This window comes from Lacerta agilis, chromosome 2, assembly GCF_009819535.1.
Source record: "Lacerta agilis isolate rLacAgi1 chromosome 2, rLacAgi1.pri, whole genome shotgun sequence".
Taxonomy (NCBI): Eukaryota; Metazoa; Chordata; class Lepidosauria; order Squamata; family Lacertidae; genus Lacerta; species Lacerta agilis.
In genome coordinates this window covers 76,884,364-76,908,687 of record NC_046313.1, presented here as the reverse complement: position 1 = coordinate 76,908,687, position 24,324 = coordinate 76,884,364, and the positions used below count along the sequence as shown (strand labels likewise).

General features: G+C 43.6%; 1 protein-coding gene across 7 annotated transcripts in view; it reads left to right on the top strand.

Moving 5' to 3' along the window:
- Positions 1 to 2,018: 2,018 nt before the first annotated feature.
- The window catches only part of WNK2 (WNK lysine deficient protein kinase 2), a 115,631-nt gene continuing 93,325 nt past the window's right edge, over positions 2,019 to 24,324 (top strand). For 4 of the 7 annotated variants that reach the window (XM_033140875.1, XM_033140872.1, XM_033140871.1 and 1 more), the window contains exons 1-2: positions 2,019 to 2,311; positions 3,556 to 4,530. In XM_033140875.1, coding sequence (XP_032996766.1) covers positions 3,583 to 4,530 — 948 coding nt within the window. In that variant the 5' untranslated portion in view covers positions 2,019 to 2,311; positions 3,556 to 3,582. The remainder of the gene's footprint in view (positions 2,312 to 3,555; positions 4,531 to 24,324) is intronic. The other 3 variants (XM_033140874.1, XM_033140873.1, XM_033140876.1) reach the window with 1 other exon arrangement.

Genomic DNA, 24,324 nt, shown 5'->3' with positions numbered 1-24,324 from the left:
TGAAGCAATGGGAAATTTGTAGTGGTGCAAACACACCAGCAGGGCAGCTGGATTGGTCCCATTGGTGTGTTTGTACTGTGCCAACTATCATGCTGCTTCATTCCCTCTCTTCTGCCCAGTAAGTGATTCAGCTGCCAGGTCACCCAAGATCTTTTCCACTACTAATAGACAGATAGGTAAATAGGTAATATGGACAAGAAGGGCCCTGCTGGATCAGTTCAAAAGCCCATCTAGTCCAGAATCCTGTTTTCAGGATAAATTGGAAGGTACCCTGAGGATCATCTAATCCAACCCCCCACAATGCAGGAATATGTTCCTGTTACCTTGGCATTATCAGGACCATGCTCTAACCAACTGAGCTATCCAGGTGCTGATGTGGCAAGCCCACAAGCAGGACCTGAGTGCAACAACAACTCCGCCCACCTATGATGAGCAGCACCTGATATTCTGAGGGATATTGTATTTGGCAGTGAAGGTAGAAGGGGGATCGAACAAATGGCAGGTCGGGGTAGGGACCAGCCCAAGACACTGAGGCAAAAGAGCAAACGGTGCTCCCCATCCCCCAGTCAAGGTGCATAGCAACCAAGGCTGGCCAAGATATTTCAGCACCTGATGCCCCAAATCCCATAAATTAATCCCACAAGCAATAAGAATGCAATAATAAATCTCAATTTACTGTCCTTTCATGACACGCCAAATTAGCAGCCAGAGGCAGTGCCCTCATTCTGGCTGAAGCGCAGCAAGCGGCGGCCCACGGGGGTGCGGACACCACTCCCTTTTGATTCGCAGCGTTTATGTTAAATAACTGACTGAAGGGAAAGAGGAGGTCTCCCTCGGGGTGTGAAAACCACAGCCGTATCCGAGCAGCTTCTCCCTCCTTCCCTCCCTGCAGGCGGCAGAGCAGCGCAATCCAGCAGAAGTCATGGCTTGTTCCTATAGCTTGGGATACGCGACTCGTTTCTCTCTCTTGCTTATTCATTTCTCGCGTCATGTGCACGGAATGAAGCGCGACGTGAAACAAACAAACAAATAAATAACTGGCCCGGAGAAGCTGCAGGTGGTTTTCTAAAAATTTATTAGGAAGGAAAAAGCTCCCACCGAGGAAATCGCAAATAGGGCTGTGCCTAACCAAGTCCCCAGAGGAGAGAGCTTGCATCAGGCAGTGGAAACCACGCCGCGAAGAGCACAACAATTCTATGGAAACATCCCGCCGCCTCCTCCTCCTCCTCCCGACCTCACCCCGCCATTTTTTTCAGTCTGTCCCCATTCCCCCCACCCCCTGTTGCCATTCCACTCGCAGGGCTAAACCGGCGCCTTGGCATCGCCTGCTCGTCACGGCCCGCCCTCTCCAGGCCTCCCTCAGCTCCGCGCAGTGGCCGCTTCAGCCCAGACGCGTGCGCGCGCGCACACACGCACGCACGCCCTCACCCCCACATCGCCCCCATCCTTTTACAGCCCCACGGGAGGGCAAGGGTCAGCACGGGCTGCGGCTCGGGCAGAAGGCATGCGCAAACAGTTGCCACCAGCGAACTGGAAGCAAAGCAACAAGAAGGCTATTTTATAAGAAGGAGAAGGAGTGAAACAGGCAACAGCTCTGTGGGGAGAGGGAGGCGGGGTGTGTGTGTGTGTGCCGTCGGGACGTGCTCTCCGCCACTGAGGAGGGGGAGCCGAGCCGGCGCTCTCCTCATTCCCCGCTGACACGAGGCGGGTCTAGCAGGGGACCACCTCCTCCCAGTCCTTCTCATTGGCTGCTCGGCGATGCCCGTGGCTCCCGGCCCGTCCGTTAAATGGGACGCTCATTAGAGAGCAGTTTCCATTGACAAAAGCGCCGAGGGGGGGGGGGAAGCGCGCTGGGTGGAAAGAGGAAAAGAGGACGCGCTCGAGGGGCGCATGGGCAAGCGCGGGCCGAGGCAGGCTTCCTGCACGCTGGCTTCGGGGAGGCGGAGGCAGCAGCGGCGGCAGCAGCAGCAGCAAGGGAGAGAGCAGGCGCGCTCTTTCGCCTGAGCTGGATTATTCTTATTTCTTCTCAGCGCCTGGCCGGTGGCTCGCCGGGCGGAGCTCTCCCCTGAGACGACGTTTGGACGTCGCCGCGAAGCCAAGAGGATCCCCGGCGGAGGGGGCTGCGAGAGGACGAGGCTGCCCGACGGAGGAGAGGCGGGGGCTGCAGAGCCCGGCCTGTGAGGGCGGCGGCGGGCGCGCGTCTTGCGGGGGCTCCATGACTGGGAACGGAAGAATCGAGCCGTCCCTCTGCCAGCCTCCCGCCCCCAACCTCCGTGGGCGGCAGTGAAGATGGGCCCCCCCTCTCCTCCTCGTAAGTCACCCCGTCCGCGCGAGGAACCTGTATTATTAGATCTCCCTCCCTCCCTGCCTGCCTGCTTGCCGACTTCCCGGGGTGCGCAGGTGAGCGGCTCCATTGTGCAGCGGAGGCACCTGCTTCCTCCAGCCGCCCGCCGCCGCCACCCTCTTCTTTGGCGTGGTTTGCGGGCGCCCCGGTGGTGGTACTTGACGTCGGCCGCCGCCTGCTTTACGAGGGACGCCGCCGCCGCCGCAGCCTCTCGCCTCCCCCTCAGCCCACCCGGCTCGCTGCGGCTGCCTTGATTGTGCGCCCTGCCCGCGCTGCTGCTGCGCGCTTTTATCTAAGCTTCTGCTTCTCTCGCAAAGCTGGGCAGGGCAAAAGACCAGCCCCGTCCTCGTGCTCATTTAACGACGGCGACGCTGCCTGTCTTTTTAACGCTCGAAACTTGCAGCGAGGGGGGTGTCGGGGAGCAGCACAGGTCCGGTCGGGGCTTCCCGCCGGTCAGCTTCGCCTTGGCTTCTCGCATCCCACCCTCCTCTCCCATTTCCAGCCTCAATATGGCTTTCCACCGAGGAGCTGCAGTATGACTGAAGTGGGCAAAAGGGGGCGGGGGAGGCGGAAGCCCGGGGCGGCTGGAAGTGGGGTGAGGTGAGAGCGCGTGAGTGGCCCAGGGGGGGTCTCGAAGGCTCTGCGTGGGCGCGTCGCGGGAGAGGGAGAGGCGAGAGGGGAAGCCCGGCTGGAGACTTTTAGCAGAGGGGGGCGGGGATGTTGGGGGGGGGGAGCTGGGCGACGGAGACTGCGCTCTGCTCTTTAAATGGACGGATAACGTGGAGTTGCAGAAGCGGCTTGTGGCTGGAAGGCACTGGCTAGGATTTGGGGGCGGGGGAAGCGAGGTTGGAACCGGGATCCTGGCTAAGGAAAGGGGAGAGCCATTGATTCGAGTTGCCTGGGAGGGACCTGCAGTTGGAGACAACCACTAGCAAAATTCCTCGGAGAGTCCCTGTCTCTCCATCATTCTGCCTCTCGGGAGCTTTTGCATTTGATGCTCCTTCCAGCGCTGCTCACGCCCTCGAGCGTGGAGAGAGGCTAGCAGGAGATCCCCTCCGGAGTTGCGCTCTGCGTGTCTCGCTGGGGGGGGGGGGGGGCGGCGGCGGCGAATCCCCTCTTGCAGGTGTCCGCCGCCTCCTCCTCCTCTTCCCTCGCCAGGTGGGGCCCGCAGCAGCCTCCTCACCGCGCTCTTTCTCTCTTTCGCCTGGCAGGTGGCTGGGCTGAGCTTCCCTGGAAAGATGCACCGTGATGACTCCCACCGAGCGGCGGCACGAGTACCGTCGACGGCCGCGGCGGCCCCGCCACCTCCTTCTCCTCTAGCGGCAGCTGCCGAGAGCTCAGCTGTAATGGAAACTGGGGGCGATGCCAGGACAGCACCTCCGCGGCGGGCAGGCGCAGGACCAGGCGGCGGCGGCGGCGGCGGCGGCGAGGTTGGAGCTGCTGTGGCTGCAGAACGCGCCGGCTTCCCAGCGGCTGCCGCGGCTGCTGCTTTCGCTCCTGCGGGTGGAAAGGGTATGAATATTGATGGAGCAGGCGGCGGCGGCGGCGACAGCAGCAGCAGCGCGTCAGGCATGGACCCTGCTGCAGTGCCGAGAGGAGGCCGACCCGCGGCCCCCGCCCCTTTCCTGCGAGTGCCTTACGCCAAGGATCCCAAAGCAGCCCACCAGCGCTTCCTGCGGAGGAGCGTGGTGGACTCCGACCAGGAGGAGCCCACCTTCGAGCCGCCCGAGCCGCAGCAGCCGCAGCAGAAGAAAATCATCCTCTTCTCCAAAACCAGGAGGATAATCGCCGAGAGGGTGAAAGCAGGGCAGAGGCCGGTGGTGGAAGAGGCGCAGCCCGGGGAACAGCCCGCCGAGCCGGCGAAAGCGGCGGCCGCCCCGGAGGGTCTTCTTAGTTCAGCAGCAGCAGTAGTACCGGCAGCAGCAGCAGCCGAGGAGCCGAAGGAGAGGAGCTGCAAGGAGGATGCGGAGAAGAAAGAGGCGCCGGAATCTCTCAAGGAGCAGAGCAAGTCCAAGAAAGAGGAGGCGGAGGATGAGGAGGAAGAGGACGACATGAAGGCGGTGGCCACCTCCCCCGATGGCAGGTTTCTAAAGTTTGATATCGAGCTCGGAAGAGGGTCTTTCAAAACAGTCTACAAGGGGCTGGACACGGAGACCTGGGTGGAAGTGGCTTGGTGCGAACTCCAGGTAAGTGGCAGGAACTATCTGAATGACTTTTGGGGGGAGGTGTGTGCTTAAATGCCCTGTAAGCTGAGGACAAGGTGCAGAAGAGTGTCATCTAAAAAAGCTTTGTTGGAATCGTCTCTACAGCTTATCTTGTTCCTGGGCTAACTATAGCTCCCGTGTTTTCATTGGTTCCGGCCCTTCCCCCACATCATAGGCACACACACTCCTCCCAGGTTTAACTCTCTCAGCCCTGTGATTTGCCAAGGGCAAGGTGCCTGCCTCTAGTGTAAACTAGAATTAAAAAAAAAAGCTGCTATGCAAATGTCAAGAAGGGCCTCCAAGGGGTTAAAATGTGCCTGGACCAGCTGCATTGTAGGCTACTCAAGAATGGGTCTGAACTAAATATTCCACAAAATGTAGCAGTTAATCTCAGCAAAACACTTTAAATTTATCTTGGAAGAATGTAACTGCTTGAAGCAGTTGTGTTACAATGCTTGTGTGAGTGTTAAAGGCACCACAGGACTATTTTTTTTTGTTTTACAGTGGCAGCCTTTGTCTTATTTGAGTTGTAGAAAATACCACAGGCAGGGTTATTCTATGGAGTTTAAATAAGAAGCAAATTCCATTGGGTCCAACAGGTTTTACTCTGAAGGAAGTTTGCATAGGTGATTACTTATGGTGGGAGTAATCCCTGATCACCATAGGATTGTACTGTTTATTATGAAGATCTTTTAAATGTCCTGAATGAATTGGAAAATGGAAATATTAATGTTACTTTGGCTCAATATGAGCATTTATCTAACTGAAGGAACTGATTTGTTATTTTTCTGTAAACACAGTAGTGTCATCTGCTCTCTCCTTCTAAAGAAGGCTTTCTTGTTTAACTTAAAAAGGGAATCATAACTGTGGCTAACATTTATTTGTCAAAGGTTACGTCAATTATATGGCAGGATACTTAAACGACTTTTTGAACCTCACTTCCCTTTCTAAAACAGAATAGACTTTCCCCTTTTTGCTTTATGTCTTTATTCATAATAGAAGACCTTCTCTACCACACATGCTCAAGTGAGAAAAAGCTTCTGTGACCCACTTCTCTTTTCCCTTCTCTATTTTTGTTGCATATTATATTTATGATGAGGCTGTGGGAATTGGTCATAATTCACATTTTTGTTTTGTTTGTGAAGCTGTTTTGCAGAAGTAGTCTTCGTGGGGTCTTGGAACAATGGTTGATTAATAGGACAAAATAGCTGCTTCAAATAGCTTTTGCAAAGTTGCAACCAACAAGGAATGCATACTTTTCAATAAACTATGATAGGGTGATGACTGGTTGTTACCTCTTTCTAGTCACTTACGATATTCTGTATTCTGTGATCTTTCATGCAGCAGACCTGTAATGTTGAATTACAAAATTGATGCTGACAAGCTTGTGTATGAGTATCAGAATGAGACCCCCCCCTTTTAAAGACCCTTGGTCCTGAATTATCCTGCTGTTTGCAGGGGTCAGATTGTGAACTGAATCTAAAGTGTTATGTCCTGCAACATTAGACTTGGTTGAGCTACTTATAATAGAACAAATTGCAATAATGTTGAAGCTTTTGTGCAACTGGAGACTAGTAGGAGAGCAAGCACATAAATTAGTAACAGAAGTAGATGCCATTGTTGAAAGAAAGCTATGTACACTATATTCATAGGGTTGTATCCAACTGAGTTCTAGACCCACTGGAATGACTGAACCTAAGTCTTGCCAATTAACTGCAACTGATCTACTCTGAGTAGGACTAGCATTGGTTACCAACCCATGTATTGTTGGTTCTGCTTTAATCACCAAAGTCTTAAGGCAGCATCCTGTATCCATTTTAGGTTTATAAGAGAGGGAGGAAGCATTATCCAATCCAGTTTAGCATTTAATCGTTCCAGTTACAAATACGAGTGCTATAATGTAGCTTGTCTGGAGTCAGTCATGACTTTGGTAGTTTTATAAAATCATCTGTTTAAAAATATTCCATAATAGCAGCTTATGCATGTGCAAATATTAAAACCTATGGCCATCCAGTTTAATAGAGTGCAACAAAGTTGCAGTGTTAAAAAAAGAGAGAGGAAAACCCATCTCTTTGTTTGTTCACTTTCTAATCACATTATTCATAACTTCTATGTTATCACAAGTAATTCCCCCCTCCTGTATTAAAAAGCCCTATCTTAAGATTTCCTATGTAAATAGGATGGATCAATACCCCTAATCATTTTGGTCGCCCTTTCTGTACCTTCTTTCTGTTAGGCAAATGACATCTTTAGGGGTTAAATCCACCCCCCAGGCACTCTACCTTCCCTGCCCCTGCTTAGTATATCCCTGATCCCAGTCACCAGGAGTTCCTTTTGCAGCAGATGAACCCTTTCTTATACTGCTCTAGTAAGGTGTGTTGTCCGCATTTTGAAAAGATGAGTTGGCGAAGCTCATCTGAAAACAAGAAACTGAGTCTTTAGTGTCATCGGTGCAGTCCTGTGGCATGCCACTAGAGATTCAGCTGGCACCTTCTGTTTTAAACTTTAAATGCCTGCTGAACACTTCTCTATGCTGCCAAGCTTATGTAAGCAATTACGAAAACACATTTCTGCAATGGTTGTTTAATGATATTTTGTTTAAAAAAATTACATTGTAAAAAAACAACACAACTTTTTAAATTGTATATAGTTTTTGTTGTAAACTGCTTTGGTTTTTTTTTTTTATAAAAATGATCTAGCAGTATATATGTATTTTTATAAAGATACCGTATATATAAACCCCAACAAGTTGCAATTACCAACTGCCCTCAGACTGCCAAGTACCCACTGGGATTGCCTTACAACTATTGTTCAAAGCATCCTCTTTTTTAATTTAAAAAAGGTATATATTTTAGGATGGATGTATGAAACAGAGAGAAATCACTCAGTGTTGGGAAATGCTATCTATCCTGTGTTGTGTATTGAATTGTGAATGTACTAAGAGTTTCTTCACTTTGATTGGATGTCAGATATAAATATAAACCGACCAGGATTCTGCAGCCAGCATCTGGGGCCCTTCTTGGTGTGCCTCATCCACAAAAGGTCCAGATCGTGGCAACATGAGAATAGGCCTTTTCTGCAGCAGCTCCCCATCTGTGGAATACTCTCACCAGGGAGGTTCACCTGGCACATTCATTATACATCTTTAGGTGCCAGGTGAAAACATTCCTCTTCAACCAGGCCTTTGGCTGGTTAATATTCTGTGGCAGGGTTCCCCAAACTTGGGTCTCCAGCTGTTGTAGCACCACATCCCTATCATTTCCATCATTCCTGGCTACCAGGACCAGTGGTCAGGGATGATGGGAACTGCAGTCCAAAAACAGCCGGAGATCCAAGAACCCTGTTCTTTGGTATTTTATGTGTTTGTGCAAGAGCTGTTGTTGTTTTGTTTTAGCTGTTTATTTTGTGCTTCTGTCCTGTGTCTTTAATCTTGTGGATGCGTCTGAGATCTTCAGATGAAGAGTGGTGTATAAATTTAAACAACAGTAATAATGGTAATAACAATAAATAATATCATGCTAAACCATAGTTTGGTGTGATAGGAATGAGCCTAGGTTACTCTTGGGTTCAGCCCAGACCTACCTGGCAATGCCAATGATTTTGTAAATCATGGTTTGAAGTTGGCAGCTCTGGAAGTTGAGAATACAGCACTTGAGCTCCTGTGCTCATTCCTGTAGTAGTGCTAAACAGTGGTTTAGTGTTGTGTCCGAATGCAAGTCTTAGAGCCTGATAAGTGAAGTTCCAATAATGCAGAGGAGTGACAGTTACAGGATTGTATCCAATGTTAGCCCTACATTGAGCAGACCCTTTGAAATTAATGGTGATTGCTAACTTAGTTCTGTTAATTTCAGGGGGTTTCTACTGAGAGTATATCTTAGTTGGCTACAACCAAAACTCTTTAAAAGGATTTTATTTCTGTGTTTACCAGTCAGAGTACTTTTACAATTTTTTGAAAAACAAGTTAAGTGGTTATAATTCAGTAAGCTGAACAATCCCTCTACATACTAGAAAGTTGAATAATATTACTGAACTCATGTAGGAGGATGGAAAGACCCTTAGCAAAGTCAGTGATAGATCATCAGCATGTATCAAATGTCTATCCCTCTGTCTGGGGCCAGCACCAGGCTTTAACAGGCCCTCAGCATGGTGCCACGAGACCCCTGCTAGGCACTTCTGCTATCCCCACCACAGTCTTTCTCTCACACACTCCTAGTGGCACTGCTGCCATTCATTTTACTCAGTGACTCTCCCCCCCCCCCCGACATGCTGACCTACCAGGTAGTGGCATTTTGCATGAGAACTGAGCTACCTCCTGATTCTGATCTTTGGTGAGTGGCTGTCATGTTAGGTCCAGCAAAATACAGTGTCTAAAGTACGTTTCCGAGCACAATTCAAAGTGTTGGTGCTGACCTTTAAAGCCCTAAACGGCCTCGGCCCAGCTCCGAGGGCCTTCTGCCGGTTCCCTCACTGCAAGATGTGAGGTTACAGGGAAACAGGCAGAGGGCCTTCTCAGTAGTGGCGCCCGCCCTGTGGAACACCCTCCCATTAGATGTCAAAGAAATAAACAGCTATCTGACATTTAGAAGTCTGAAGGCAGCCTGTTTAGGGATGATTTTAATATTTGATGTTTTATTCTGTTTTTAATCTGTTAGGAGCCGCCCAGAGTGGCTGGGAAAACCCAGCTGGATGGGCAGGGTATAAATAATAAATTAATATTATTATTATTCCCCATGGTATCTTAATAAAACCTGAAGTTCACAGTCCTGTCTGTCTGTATCTCTCTGTGTAATGCACATGGCTGGAAATAATACATTTGCATGAACATATTGCAATGTTACAGAATTGTGTGAAATATTTTTTTCATGTAGCTGAAGAAATGTAATGTGTGAAACAGCGTTCAGATTTCTGTTGACAAATGAAACGGTTGAAACAAAAGAAGGCATGTGATGACTGTGTATCTTGGCTTGAACTCACCATGTCAGAATATATCTCCAGCTATTTGTTTGAAAGAAGCAAATAGCCAAGAACCTCCATTTAGATGGGGTTTTGTGTATAGTTGGGTTATGTAATCTTTTAAGGGCATGTTCAAAACCATGATTGTAAAAGGACAGAGCTGTACTCTTTCTTTGGCTGGCATTTCTATCGTCTTTATTTAGAATAGTTGGAATGTTTCTATGTATATCTTGCAAACTGCTGTAGCTTTTTCTGGTGGAGGAACACTCCATGTTCTCAGTAATAAAAAAATGAAAGATAGTGTGTGGGGGGATACTCTTGCTGTCTTGCATTCGGTTATACAAATAAACCTATTTAATTTATTTAAGAATAAAAAACATTATTACAGAAATCTGTTTTATGTTGCTGCTCTTAATATTTCTGCACCTCCTCCTTGGAGGCAGGATGGGATACAATGAAAGAATTAGCAAATATTTCTAATTCTGTTAAACTGGGGGTGAATGATAAGAGTTGTTCAGCACATTGCAAGCTTTCAGGAACTAGGCTAGCTGGCAGGGATCTACTCCGTTGTGATTTAGGGCAACAGGGTTAGATCTGTGGGATCTATGCAGTATCTGATTCAGAGTGAGGCAAGGGAAGTTAAGAGTTGTGGTCCAAGGAATAATTTATGTACTGAGGCAAAGAAGCCAGGAACGCTAAGGGAGAAAGGCCTGGTAGGTGGTGGTTTAGTGAAGGACTGGCATAACATGGTTCTCTTCTAAACATGAGCAAAAGAGTAACGGGAGGCTGGTGACACTGAATATCCAGAAGAAGATACCCATGGACAAATATTGGTTGTGGGATTTGGAACTGAGCTACAGAAAGTGATCCTCTGTTGTGCAACATGCAGAGTCATAAAAACAACACACGCATGCCTGCATGGTTTGATAGAGATGAAGTGCTATTAGCCATCGCTGTGGGTTAAACCACAGACCCTAGGGCTTGCTGATCAGAAGGTTGGCAGTTCGAATCCCTGCGATGGGGTGAGCTCCCATTGCTTAGTCCCTGCTCCTGCCAACCTAGCTGTTCGAAAGCACGTCAAAGTGCAAGTAGATAAATAGGTACCGCTCCGGTGGGAAGGTAAATGGCGCTTCCTTGCGCTAATCTGGTTCGCCAGAAGCGGCTTAGTCATGCTGGCCACATGATGCGGAAGCTGTACGCTGGCTCCCTCGGCCAGTAAAGCGAGATCAGTGCCGCAACCCCAGAGTCATCCACGACTAGACCTAACCGTCAGGGGTCCCTTTACCTTTACATTTTATACTAATGAAGAGATTTTAGTTGCATGCCATATAATACTGCAGAAGAAAACCTCCTTGTGGATGAAGAAAATAGAATCAGCTATCATTATAGGGTCAGGGCAGGGGCGTAGCAAGGGGGGGCGTAGGGGGCGTTCTGACCCATGTTCCATAATGGAGGGGGCGACAAATTATCAAGTTACAGTTACAGATAGGTAGCCGTGTTGGTCTGCCATAGTAAAAAAAAAAAATCCTTCCAGTAGCACCTTAGAGACCAACTAAGTTTGCTCTTCATATGAGCTTTCGTGTGCACACACATTTCTTCAGGAACAATTCAAGGAACAATTACTGCCCTACTAGGGTGGTTCATAAAAAAAACTTTTTTTGTGAAAATGCCTGCTCCAAAGGTCTTAGCTTACTATACTAGGGATTATATAGCTATATATGAAATTTCATGCATATCGGTTAATATCTTGACCCTCCTCCACCAAAATAGGTGTTTACTTGGCTGTTTTCCTATGTTGTGAAGGCTGAAATTTCAGTTCAGTGGAGCACTTACTGTTCCCAACCCTAACCCTGTGGAAAGCCATCTAATTAGACTTTAATTTGATTTTGATATGTTTTTAGGAGGTAATTTGAAGCTATAGTGGCGATACCGCTTAAAGATATTATGAATAACATCATGAATGGAGGAAATATTCCGGAAACCTGGAGGGAAAGTTATATCACCCTAATCCCAAAGCAAGGAATGGATCATTTGAATATATCAAACTTTAGACCGATATCACTCCTCAACAACGATTATAAGCTATTTGCTTCCATTTTAGCAGAAAGAACAAAAAAAGTACTACAGAGCATTATTCATAGGGACCAAGCAGGGTTTCTCCCCGGGAGACAAATTCAAAACAATATGAGAATAATAATAAATTTGTTAGAATATTTAGATGCCAGAATTGACAAACCAGCTGCATTCATGGCAGTGGATGCAGAGAAAGCTTTCGATAACTTATCATGGAAATTTATGACATCAACGATACAACAATTGGCAATGGGGGATAAATTCTGCAATAGTATTAATGCAATCTACAAGAGACAGAAAGCTAAAATTATTATAAACGGAGATATATCACAAGAGTGTGAGATTAACAAGGGGACGAGACAAGGATGTCCGATGTCCCCATTGATCTTTATTCTGACTATGGAAATACTAAACAACCAACTTAGAAAAGAAGAAGGTATCAAAGGTATCCGATTGGGGGAGAACATCTACAAGTTAAAGGCCTTTGCGGATGATTTAATTGTGACTACAGAAGAACCAATAGGGAGCCTGGTAAAAGTTTTAGAAATTATGCAAGACTTCGGCAGAGTCTCCGGATTTAAACTGAACTACAATAAGACTAAACTATTAGTTAAAAATGTCTCGGTGGAGGACAAAAACAAAATTGAAAAGATAACGCGACTTAAAATATACGCTAAAATTAAATATCTGGGCATTTGGCTATCAAATAAAAACATAAACCTCTTTGAGGATAATTACAAAAGATGCTGGGAAGGAATCAAAAGAGACCTCATATTTTGGAACAAACTAAAATTCTCTTTTCTGGGACGGATAGCAGCAATTAAATTAAATGTATTACCTAAATTGCTCTTTTTGTATCAGACCATCCCAATAATAGGGAAAACAACACCAATAGAGGAGTGGAATAAGGAGATAACAAAATTTGTATGGGCAGGTAAGAGGTCAAGAATAAAACATAAAGTGCTTATAGATAAAAAAGAAAGGGGTGGATTTGGACTCCCCGATCTCAAAATTTATTACGAAGCCGCATGCTTTGCGTGGTTGAAAGATTGGTTTCTACTCCGAGATAATGAATTGTTAGATCTAGAAGGATTCGATCTTCGATACGGATGGCACGCATATCTACACTATGGAAAATACGCCGTTCATAAAGACTTCACAAGCCACATAATCAGAAACGCCCTATTTAAAACCTGGGAAAAATTTAAAAGATTATTGGAACCAAAAACACCAAAATGGTTATCCCCTGTAGAAGCAAAGGCACTCAAAAGAAGAAATATGAGAACTAATTGGCCTACGTACAATATGTTATTAATAGAGGATGAAGGAGAACTTAAATTGAGAAAGTACGATGAGATAAAAGATCAGTTGGGAGGATGGTTGGATTACCATCAATTACATGGAGTGTTCCAGAAAGATAAAAAAACAGGGTTTGTTAAAGAGACAACAAGGTTGGAAACAGATTTAATAAAGAATAATCATAAAGTAATTGCAAAAATGTACCAACTATTATTGGAATGGGAAGTAATGGAAGAAACTGTGAAGTCCTCTATGGTGAAATGGGCGCAAGACATTGGAAGACCGATAATGATGAGGGAGTGGGAGCACCTCTGGAGGGTCAGTATGAACTTTACGACTTCTTCAAATATAAAAGAGAACATGATGAAAATCCAACACAGGTGGTACCTCACACCCTCAAAATTGTCAAAAATTTATAAAGGAACAACTAATGTGTGCTGGAGATGTGGGGGGACTAACGGAGATCTGTTCCATATGTGGTGGGCTTGCCAGAAGATAAAAACATTCTGGAATCAGATTTATGAGGAAATTAAGAAAATGTTAGGGATCACATTCCCTAAGAAGCCTGATTCTCTCCTATTGAGCATTTTAGATAAGGAAATCCCAGTCAAATTAAGGGAGGTCTTCCTGTATGCTACAGCGGCTGCCCGAATTATAATCGCAAAGAGGTGGAAAGAACAAGAGCCACCTACATTAATAGAGTGGCATAACAAACTGCAAGAGTTCGCCGAGATGGCCCAGATAACTAACAGTTTAAGAGGGGGATCAAAGCAAAAATTTTTAGATAATTGGATGAGATATAAAATATATGTTGAAAAGTACACTAAGGGAAGGATGGCTATGCCAGCTTTTCAATAGCCTTGGTGAAAGAAAATAAGAGATTGAAGGGAAATGGGGGCACTGGTCGAGATGGTAGTGAAGTAAAGTGTTTTAGAAAGATAAGGAGATATGTTGGTACACACTCATGAGTAAGAGAGAATTTTACGTTTGGGATTGACAGGAAGTCGAGAGGGTTGAGTTTTGTGGTTGACATGGTTTTTTTTTCAGGTCTAATATGCTTGTTGTTTTATTTTTTTAGGTTGTATTTGGGGGAGGGAGGGGGATGAGGGTGTTTGATTTGTTTCTCTCTTTATTTTTTCTTTGGTTTTTGTGTTCTTTCTCCCTTTGGGTGTTATGTATATATGGATTGATGAAAGGATATGTATGGCTAACATCATTTAAATTAGTGCAATTTTGTTTTTTGTAACTAGAAACGAAAGGAACAGTAACTTAACAAACTGACAACAATAAGTGACAATGTTTCTTCTTTTTTGGAAACATTTTTATTATGATTTGAAGTTGGATTGCTTGTTGTATATCTTTGTTGAACAGCCTATAAATAAAATATTTTTGGAAAAGAAAAAAAAAAAAAAAAGGGAAAAAAAAAAATAAAAAAAAAAAAAAAAAAAAAAGGAGGTAATTTAATTATTGTTTGATTTTATACCAGTGTTATGTATCTGATGTTAGCCACCCTGAGCCCGACTTTGGCCGGGGAGGGCAGGATATAAATAAAAGTTTATTATTATTATTATTATTATTATTATTATTATTATTATTATTACTTGTTATTATTCCTTTGTAATAAAATATGAAATAACGTAAAACCATTTTTGCGGGGGGGGGGGGAGATCAATGGGGGGTTTTGACAAGAAATTTTCCGCACTGGGTACCACCTGACCTTCCTATGCATCTGGGTCAGGGTCATCATTTTCTTCATCCACATGTAATAATCTGCACAGCATTGAATTTAAATATTTTAATCAACTTACATGATAGCTTCAACAAATGCAGGTGGTTGATCCCCATCAAACTATTTGGGCATGCACTTGTGGCTTTTAGTTCTGCATCCATGGTCCTGTGGGTTACACAGTAGAGGCTAACTGTGTGCAGCTCAGTTCAAAATCCATTGGCTGGCATAGTGCTCCTATTTGCTTCTCCTTAAACATGTTCATGGGAGCTCCATCTTTGGTTTGAGCAAATCCATGATTGATATTTACCCCCTCTTTCTCCCCCTCTTCCTCTTCCTCAACATTCTCTGCTTCCCTCCTTCACTTGTCACACCTTCAGTGACCTCACAGAGGAATAGGAGTAGGTGTTCCACCATCCCTACCTAAAACCAGTTAGCTGTAGAAGCAAAGAGCACTAATCCCCTTCAATCAAGAGCTTTAGCTCAGATAGGAATGCCAACTGTGTACTATATTATTTTAAACTTTTAAACTGTCATGGCACGGCGCTGAGTGATACTTAAGGTAGATTGATTTGGGGTTAGTCCTTCGTATCGTCATCAGATTGTTTGTTTGTTTGTAATAACACCGGAAGATGATCTCTATAAGTTGGTACAAATTTAATCAAAGTTTCTTTATGTCGGGGGGGGGGGCAGGTCAATGACTGCTACCCTACATTCTAGCATATGACCATTCAGTGGTCCATTTTGGAGATGCTACAATGTTTGCAAAATGCTTAAATAGCCAAACCTTCCATTACTAATGAGATAGATAAGAAATTCTGGTGTTTATGTGAGCATGGAGCTTTGAGGATGTGGGGATGGGAATGAACTACAGGAACGAGGCCCTTTAAAATTTTTGTAATGAAAGGAGAGTGCTTGGTTGCAGAAAAAACTTTTTATCAAGGACCTGCACTAGAATTTCAGCTATTGATTTCATGATAGATGCCAGGGATAGGTGCATCTAGGGTACCTTTCTTGACCCATTCCTAAAGCTTTATGACTACTTTATTTGCCAGATATTTGTTTTTTTGTTGGGGGAGTGGAGGTAGAAGCACAGTAAATACTGTACCTAAAATAATATAGTACACAGAAAATGCCTAGTCAGGAGTGTTTTTCCTATCAGAATTACAAGTACTGTACATACAGCCATGATCATGCTGTTTCCTAAGCACAGCATGCATCCCCATAACATAACCGTTAGGAGGAATCTAAAGCTTAAAATGTAAAGCTGTGCAATTGCTCAGATGTATATAATTCCAATGCATCTTTTTAGGAAGTACGAGGATGTAGAAACTGTATAATTAGTTGTAAAGAAGTATGTTGAATGCTACAACCATGTTTTGGAAAGTGATGAGTATATGCTTAAAAAGTAGGGTAGTTATGATGTGAACCAGGAGGCCCTACTGTGCAGTAAGCTGAAACTGATTTCTTCAGGTTTTGGCAGAGTTGGCCCAAGAAAGTTTGCTGCCTGAGGCAAAGAACAAGATGGGGTTTCTTTCCCAGTCCTAATACAAAAGTTGACTGGACTGGCAACTGAATCTTACTTCTGTACCAATGAAGCGATGGAGACATACACAGCTCTGTACTCTAATGGACAGGAATGTCTGGAAGCATTCCCTCTCAGCGGCTGCCACCTGCGGTAGTCACCTCACCTTGTTTAGAGCTGGTTGTGGGTGGTAGCAGATGAAGGCAGCAACTGATGTCTGAATGGTGCTGCAAGATGTTTTAAAATGTGTAGCATAGAGGGTATCGGTGTGCCATTTGGTTTCTGCTTCAGGCAGCAAAATGTCTTGGTCCAGAACTGTTATGAACCGATATACTGTAGCAATGTGTCAGCTGCATGAGCTGTGCTTAAATAAAATGTCATAATCCTGGATGAGTAATGAAAAGCCATTGTTGGGAAGGTAAACAGCCAGAGAGTAATATGATCTTTAGTCCCATTTGCTGGTCAGTGGTTTTTGCTATAATAGGACATAAAACACTTTTCAAGGATTCTGTGCAGCTGTTAAGGACAGAATCTAATATAGCGCTCTCTAGTTTTGGTCTACCTAGAGTGATTATTTTCTGCATCTGTTTTTTTTTAATGGAAACTCATACATGCTTTGATTAGTTTAGTTAATAGGGTCTCGAAATAATGAAACAACTCTTTTATCGAAGTAAACTAATTCTATAAGAGGTTTAAGCTAATGGTGAGCAGGTATTGGAAACAAGATGGAGGAAGGTCAAAATGTCAACTTTTTCCTAATAGGATTTTCTGAGATGTAATGTTAAATAACTCTTGCACTGACTTAATAGATGCCTTAATTGCAGGGAGTCCAACCACACTTGATCTTAAAACTGAAGCACAACAGAACTTGTAACAGGTTTATAGCTTCAGGGAATCTTATTGAGATGGGCAGACTCTTAGTTGTTGTTGTTGTTTTGGTTTTTAACATATTTTTAATTAAAGATGCATTGGTTTACAAAAGTATGTGTAATGTCTCTTTTTTCAAGTTACATTTTCTACAGATTAGTTTCATTTGTTGAGACATTAGTGTTACATTAGGGAAAAAGGGGGAAAGAGGTGGAGGGGGGGCATGGGGAGTTGGGGTGGGGCCGGGTGGCGATGCTTCTATTCTACTTAATGTATGTGTGCAGTTTTGTGTCAGCATTGCTTGTGCTGGATCTCTTTAATATTCGCTTGTGTTTCTTTGGTGGTGAGAGAGGTTGGGGTTAGCCTAGACTCAGAGTGTAGGTGGTTGTTTGTTTGTGGTTGGCTATGGTGAACTTTGTTTTCATGTGTGAGTGGGGTGGGTGGGTGTTTTTGTATCAGGTTAGCCATATTGATTCGGATGCTTTTGGTGGATTCTTGTCGTTGTCTTGTTGAGCTGTGTATGTGATAAAGGGGAGCCGTACCGGGGTGAAGGCTTCCTTTATTTGTCCCCGTGTCAGTTTCATTTTATTGGTTACCGGTAGTTTTTCTAATAAGGCTGTTTCCCATACTATTTGATACCAATGGCCCATGCTTACTTCTGACAGGTCTCTCCAGTGTCTGGCTATAATGTTTTTCATGCTCTCTCATCCTGCCGGTCTGATTTGTTTCTGTCTGCATTTTCCAGGCTGATTTTATTTGTTCTTTTGAACTTGTTTGTTACGGTACGTTTTATCCAAAGTTATATAAACGTCTTTATGATACTTACCCTTCTGCCCATCTTCAAATTGCACTTCAGTTCTTGTCAAATCCAAAAACTTATCTGTTATTTCTAATTTGCATCATTCCTCTGTTGTTGGCTTCTCATGCTCTTTATCTTTGGAGTGTCCCAATTGCCCATTGTCAAAAAACAGGAATTAGGCTACTGCAGGAGGGGCCAGGAGTCAGTACTGCACTGCCCGCCCTCTCAATAGCAGCGTTCCTGTTGTTCCAGGACGGGTGTTGTAGGGTTGCAATGATGCATGAGCAAAAACAATTCAGCACTCCAGCTGGTGCTCCGCTGCAACCCTGACCTTGTCCAGCACTGCCCCCCCCAGGGGTGAAACTAGGCTTTATTTTACTCGGGTCAAAGACATAGTTTGGCACCACTCATGCACATTTGTGTATATACACACACACACAAACAAACACGCAGGCTGGGAGCCTCAATGGTGCCCCTCTGGAGGCTTCCCCTGGAGCAAAAAACCCCAGCTAGCCCACCCCCCATAGCTACAGCACTTCCCCCCTCACCGTCCTAGTAAGTATTAGCAGGAGGATAGTGGTGTGCCATCACTATGGCACTGGCTGCTCTTGAAAAAGAGAGGAGGAAATGCATCATCAAAAAAGATGCATATGCCAATTAACACATTTTAATTACTGGAATACTGTACTACTCACCATATGGGCAAACTACTCACCTGTGTGCCTGCTTGGTCTGCTGTTGATGTGTGGCTTCAAGGCCCATGCTCTCCCCTTTTATGATTCATTGCCTTCAAACTGGACTTGGACTAGAGAAGACTGTCTTCTGTAAAGTAGGGCACATGGCCATCCTGCCCAACTCCTTTTGTTACAACATCTCTATAAGGTTGGTTTTTCATGCAGTTGGGAGGTCAATCAATTGGATGATCAGTCACCCAAATCCCGAAGACCATTTCTTGATGGTAGGACTTAAGTTAGCGATACATTCATTACTTCTAAAATGTTTAGAACGTCATCACTAAACACATGTTCTGTTGTCGCAACTTTGACTTGTAAATATATGCAACACAGTTTCAGCAATGTAACCAAGTGTGGGTATGTTGTTTTTAGTGAAATGTAGGGGGTTAATAAACTTAATGGCAAGTAGCAGATGCCAGGTGAGTAATGTGAAGAATAAAATCTGTATAGCATTAAAACATTTGGGAATAGGGCAGGCAGACCAATCCTCATCCTCAGGGTTAGTTGCTGCATAATTCTCTCTGTTAGGCTTTCAAACTCTGAGCAGTGAGACTAGATCTTTTGATCAGCATGAGATGAAGCATGGGCCTTTCTGCTTTGATATAAGCATTACTAGTCAGAATAATGTAATTTAAAGTCCTACTGATTTCAATATATAGAATTAAACATTAGTTTAACTAGATATTAACATTTTTATAGAGAGAGGCATCCTGGAGAAATTTTTACTTCATCTTACATTAGGAGGAAGGTGGACACTTTTAAAGTTTGGGGCAAAATTGAAATATGCAACATTTGTTAGTTTAAGTATAAAATCTAAACTTTTTTTACTACAACAATATGGCTGGAATATAGTCAACAGCCTATAAAATACTACAGTTTGTTGTCATTATGAATAAAGTATTAATTTAACTTTTATAAAAATTAGAGTTGGAAATATGCTAGTTTTCGAAACTCTTAAACTGCAGCAAATAGTTTTTATTGTCTTCATGCTTATCAGTATTGAGACAAACAGTAATAAAATTTGTGCTTCGATGTATCATTTAAACCCAACATCACTTTACATAGGTTAGGGCAGACTTTGATATGGTGTTGTATTTTAAAAACTTGATGGTCAATGGGGATTATAAAACAGGATGTAAATTGGGGAAAATTACCTAACCGTATACTGAATATTGTAATAAGAGGAAAGGCATTGACATGTCACTCATGGCATGGTGCCTCTAAGTATTGATCGGTTGTAATGCAATTAATATATTTTCTTGTGTAGAGCTCTGATCATGATTGTATGTTATTTCTGCAAATTACGAGAGAGCATTGGCATGAAGAAAAAGTATAAATGAAAGAACCCAGTGATGTAGCTCAAGCTGAAGGTTGCTGGTGCCGTGTGGACTTGTTATAAATATAATCACAAGTGGTATTTAAAAGTCTGCTTAATAACTATCATGATTCAACTGCCTGATACACATTTAACTAAGGTTAGGTAATGACAGAATTAGAGCACATATTTATACAACAAGCATTAATTTATGTTATTTGGACAAACATAGCGTACAAATTGGCAATTGTACAAGAGCTTAGGAGTAGCAAGCTGAGTATTTCCTTTCATTTTGGTGTTCACTGCAAGTCAGTAAATACTTAATAAAGGGCTTTCAGTCTGTTTAGAACGTTTTATTTTCTTTCTCGCCATTGACACATTAATAGAGAAACACATTCTCATGAAATGCTTAGGCAGTTTATATGCACAATATGGAATTATTGCTACCTCCTGCAAATTTTCAGTGGATAAGCCAGTTTATCCCTGTTATTCCTTCTGACCCATGCCATGAATTGTACTGCCAACATTAAGAGCACACAACCTGGCTCTAACTGGCAAAGTAGTTGCTGCAGCTGACCCTAAACATTAATTTGCCATTTCGATGGAACACCGGATTGGGTCTTATAGCAATAATAAGGCTTGCATGCTAAATGTAGTATATGGAGCTATTTGTGTACAATGATGGAAGAAACTGACTTGATTTTCAGTATCACATGCTCAGTCTCCAGGCCCTTTATATTCTTGGACAAAAGAAAAAGCTTCCCTTACAAGAAATGGCAAAGTTAAATCACTCTGGTAAGATTTACCTTCTGGTTGACTTGTAGGTTTAATAGCCAAAGTCTATGTAATATGCACATGGAAACTGGCTCTAAAGGTTGGCTTCAGCAAGTAGAAATCTGGGATATTTGAGTGTATGTATATACATGCATGAGATTCTGAAATAGTGGAATTATTTAGGAATGGATATAGTTGCAAGTATAGAAAAGTAACTTCACATCTTTGGGAGTGATATTTATTTCTCATTCCAGAAAAGGCTGATCTACTCACCATATTCGAAATGCACTGCTACTCTTTTTGTTAAGCAGGTGAAAACTGGATTTTTTTTTACAATATTAGTTTTCTTTTAAAATTGTCTTCTCTGACTATTTTAAGCCAGTTTTTCAACAGATCAACAGAGTTAATGCAAGCTGAAAATATACTCAGAAGATGTGTACACATTAAGTAGTATATGTCTTGTTTATTTTTATAAACGCTCCTCTTAGTTCAGAAGATGAAAATCAATACTCCCATCCCAGTGCTAGCCATCAATTTTAGATCTAGTGGCTACAGTACTAAAATAAAATATACATTTACTCCTATCTGTAATGAAGTATTGACTGGACTACGCTTATCTGTGTTTATCAGAACTCTTATAAGAATTCTTTCAGAAAGGAATTACAGAATATTGTGAAACTGTTTAGGATTAAACATGTCCCTTGTTAGTTTTGTTATTGCCATGAAGTTAGAGCTGGATAATAATTCAACAGCTGTTACTAAAATGCCTTGTGAATGGCGCTTTAGGCAATTGTGGGATAAAGATTTAAATTTCTAAATAAAATGGTAGTATATGTGGGAGGGTGAAATGTCAAAAATAGAATGAGGTTCTTTGTGCTTCTTTTTCTGATTTACAATGTTGGGTGCTATTTACATGCAAAAAGAAGTCTAAAGTTTAATGTTCACACTAGTTTCATTGTGTCCTATCCCAACACAGAGCTTATGCACTGCAGACTAGGGTTTAGTAGAAGGAAGAGTCCATCTATATTGCTACAAGGTTGTGAAGGGAGTGAGTGCATTTGTACAGACATACCTTGTGTTACAGCCGCTGCGGGTTACTTTCGGGTTCGGCGGTTCGCGCATGCGCAGACGCGTGAAAGGACGGCATGCGCAGAAGCACCAAATCGTGTCGCGCACATGCGCAGATGCGACACTTCATGGTGCATTCTGCTCATGATGAGAACGGGGCTCCAGAACGGATCCCATTCACATCCAGAGGTACCACTGTACTTCTACTCTTCTCCTTTGCAACTGCCAGGATAGTGGTAGAGAGGATATGGGACCCAAGAGCAGCAGTGAAAGTGGCAGAAGGGCATTGAGGATACCTCGGGCTGCATTCACTTCGGGTTGCGTTTTTTCGGGTTGCAAACACGGCAAACCCGGAAGTGTATACTTCTGGGTTTCGCCGCATGTGCAGAAGCGTTCTACGTGGTTTGCGCATGTGCAGAAGTGTTCTCTGCAGTTCATGGGTGCGCAGAAGCGCGATATCGCGGATGCGCAGAAGCACAATATCGCGGATGGGCAGAAGCGCAATATCGCGCTTTCACGCATGCGAGATATCACCGCCTGGGTTACAGACTTTTCAGGGTGCGAACGGCACCCCAGAACGGATCGGGTCCATAACCCGAGGTACCACTGTAGTTCCATCCCAGCCTGAAAGTAACAAGGGGTGTTTGTAGGAGTGAAAGAGAAAGAGAAAGATCAGATCCTGAAGTCTAGAAATGACATGCAGCTTCAATGAGGTTTCCTGGGTTTCTGAGTTGGAAGGGATGGTTCCGAGATAGTGAATACAACATAAACTCTGAGGAACCTGTGTCAGGTTCAGGAAGACAGCAGAGAAAACTACCGGTATATGGTGAAGATACTAATCTGCATCTCCCCAGCCACATTGGATCCTTAGGCCAGAAGATCTCCCCATCGTCTTCCACAGTCCATGCATATGCACCTACTTTGTGCAGGGGTGTTAATGGTAGTGTGAGGGGCCAGGAATTTCTGACACCTACCTGTTTGTGTCCAGTTGCGTCCTCACTCTGCCATTCTGTTATACTGCTTCAGGAGTTAATTTTGCCAGTTGGAAGACATTTCGGTAAGTAAACAGTGTATAAATCAATTAATAATAAGAACAATAAAAAGTCTTACACAGGTACAGTCAATGTATGTAGGAGGAGCCCAAGTAACAAAGGAAAGTCTCCTTTTCGGTTAATCCACGGTGCCTTTGCTATAATTATTTCACAGTTAGCTGGTTACATACCAGTGTAGGGCCTCCAAACCCTGGAGAGGCCTTTTCATGCATGCCACATCTTTGATTACAATTACACAAAGGCAGTGTGTTTCAGTGTCATTGGGGCCAGCAACTAAAACACTGATTGAAACCGTTTTTGGTCTCAGGACACACTTGAAGCCTTTATGGCCTGCCATGGAGTAGCAAATAGCAAATAGCTCTACTTACAACCTGGCATTGCAATCCTCCAGTGACCCATGCTTGAATCTGTGCCTATACTTTGCAAAATACAGAGAATACACAGAAACAGCTTTCTTTTTCTTTTTTTTTGCCTGGGCAACAGAAAACTGTGTTTTGGAGTGGAGGATAGCTGCCCAGAATGAAGCAACTGCTTAATGGATCCTTGAAGCTACAATTGGCACATTTTTTTTCCTGAGCTAATATGAGAAACCTAAATCCTTTGTGACTATATCTTTCTGAAATTCTTTACTGGACACTGAAATGAATGAGTTTTGAGCTTGTCGCCTTTGTACTGAAAGACATTATTTACCTGATTCTCTTATTGACACACTCATGTATACAAAGGTCCAGCGTCCTACTCATATACCCTCAAGCCTTATCTACACTTGTTTTGTTAGTTTCCTCATTGCAGAATCATAGTTTCCTCAAACAGGTGGAAACACGTCACCACAGTTTGCCTTAGCCTGGGCATGGTGACACACATGTGTGCAGCAAGCTAAAAGGAGAGGAATAAAAGTTTGTCATTACTGCTGTAATGTTTCTGTATACCCAAGGTTGTTGGAGGAAAGGATGTAGTCTGAACAGAACTGCTCTTGAACTTTGCTTTTAAGTTCTGGCTCAGAACAGTTCATTCTACTTCATGTTCTTTGCTGAAGGACAGTTCTCCCTTTTGGATTATAAAACAATGGTATGACCCAGTCAAACCATCAGACCATCTAGCTTATTATTGTCTACTCCATTTAACAGCTGCATTGTAAGATCTGAAGCCGAAGCTATGCTAGACTTGCAAGAGAATAAAGCTGAAATGCTGTGTCCTTGTGTTTGTGTCCTCATACTTACAGAAGATGTTCTGGAAAATTCTGTGCGTGTTAAAAATTCTATTTTTTGTGCATAGATAAGTTTCAGCTGATAGTGTATTGTTACTTTACTTCTTCTTGTTTTGTGAAATATAAATATGTATTTTGCAATTCACAAAAACCAACATTAGTATAACTTAGGCTCACCGTGACATTAGCTTGTCATGCAAGGTACGCCTGCTGACTATTCCTTTTCTTCGCAAGTATTAGAGGTGCAGGCTTCTTTTAAAAATCTGGATACCCTAGTTTAAATAATGTTTTTATTATGTTTTTTGTAGGATGAGGTCACCAGCCTTCTTCCTTGGCCGAGGTGGTTCCCCTTTAGTTTAATTGTTTCCCTATTAAAAGCCCACA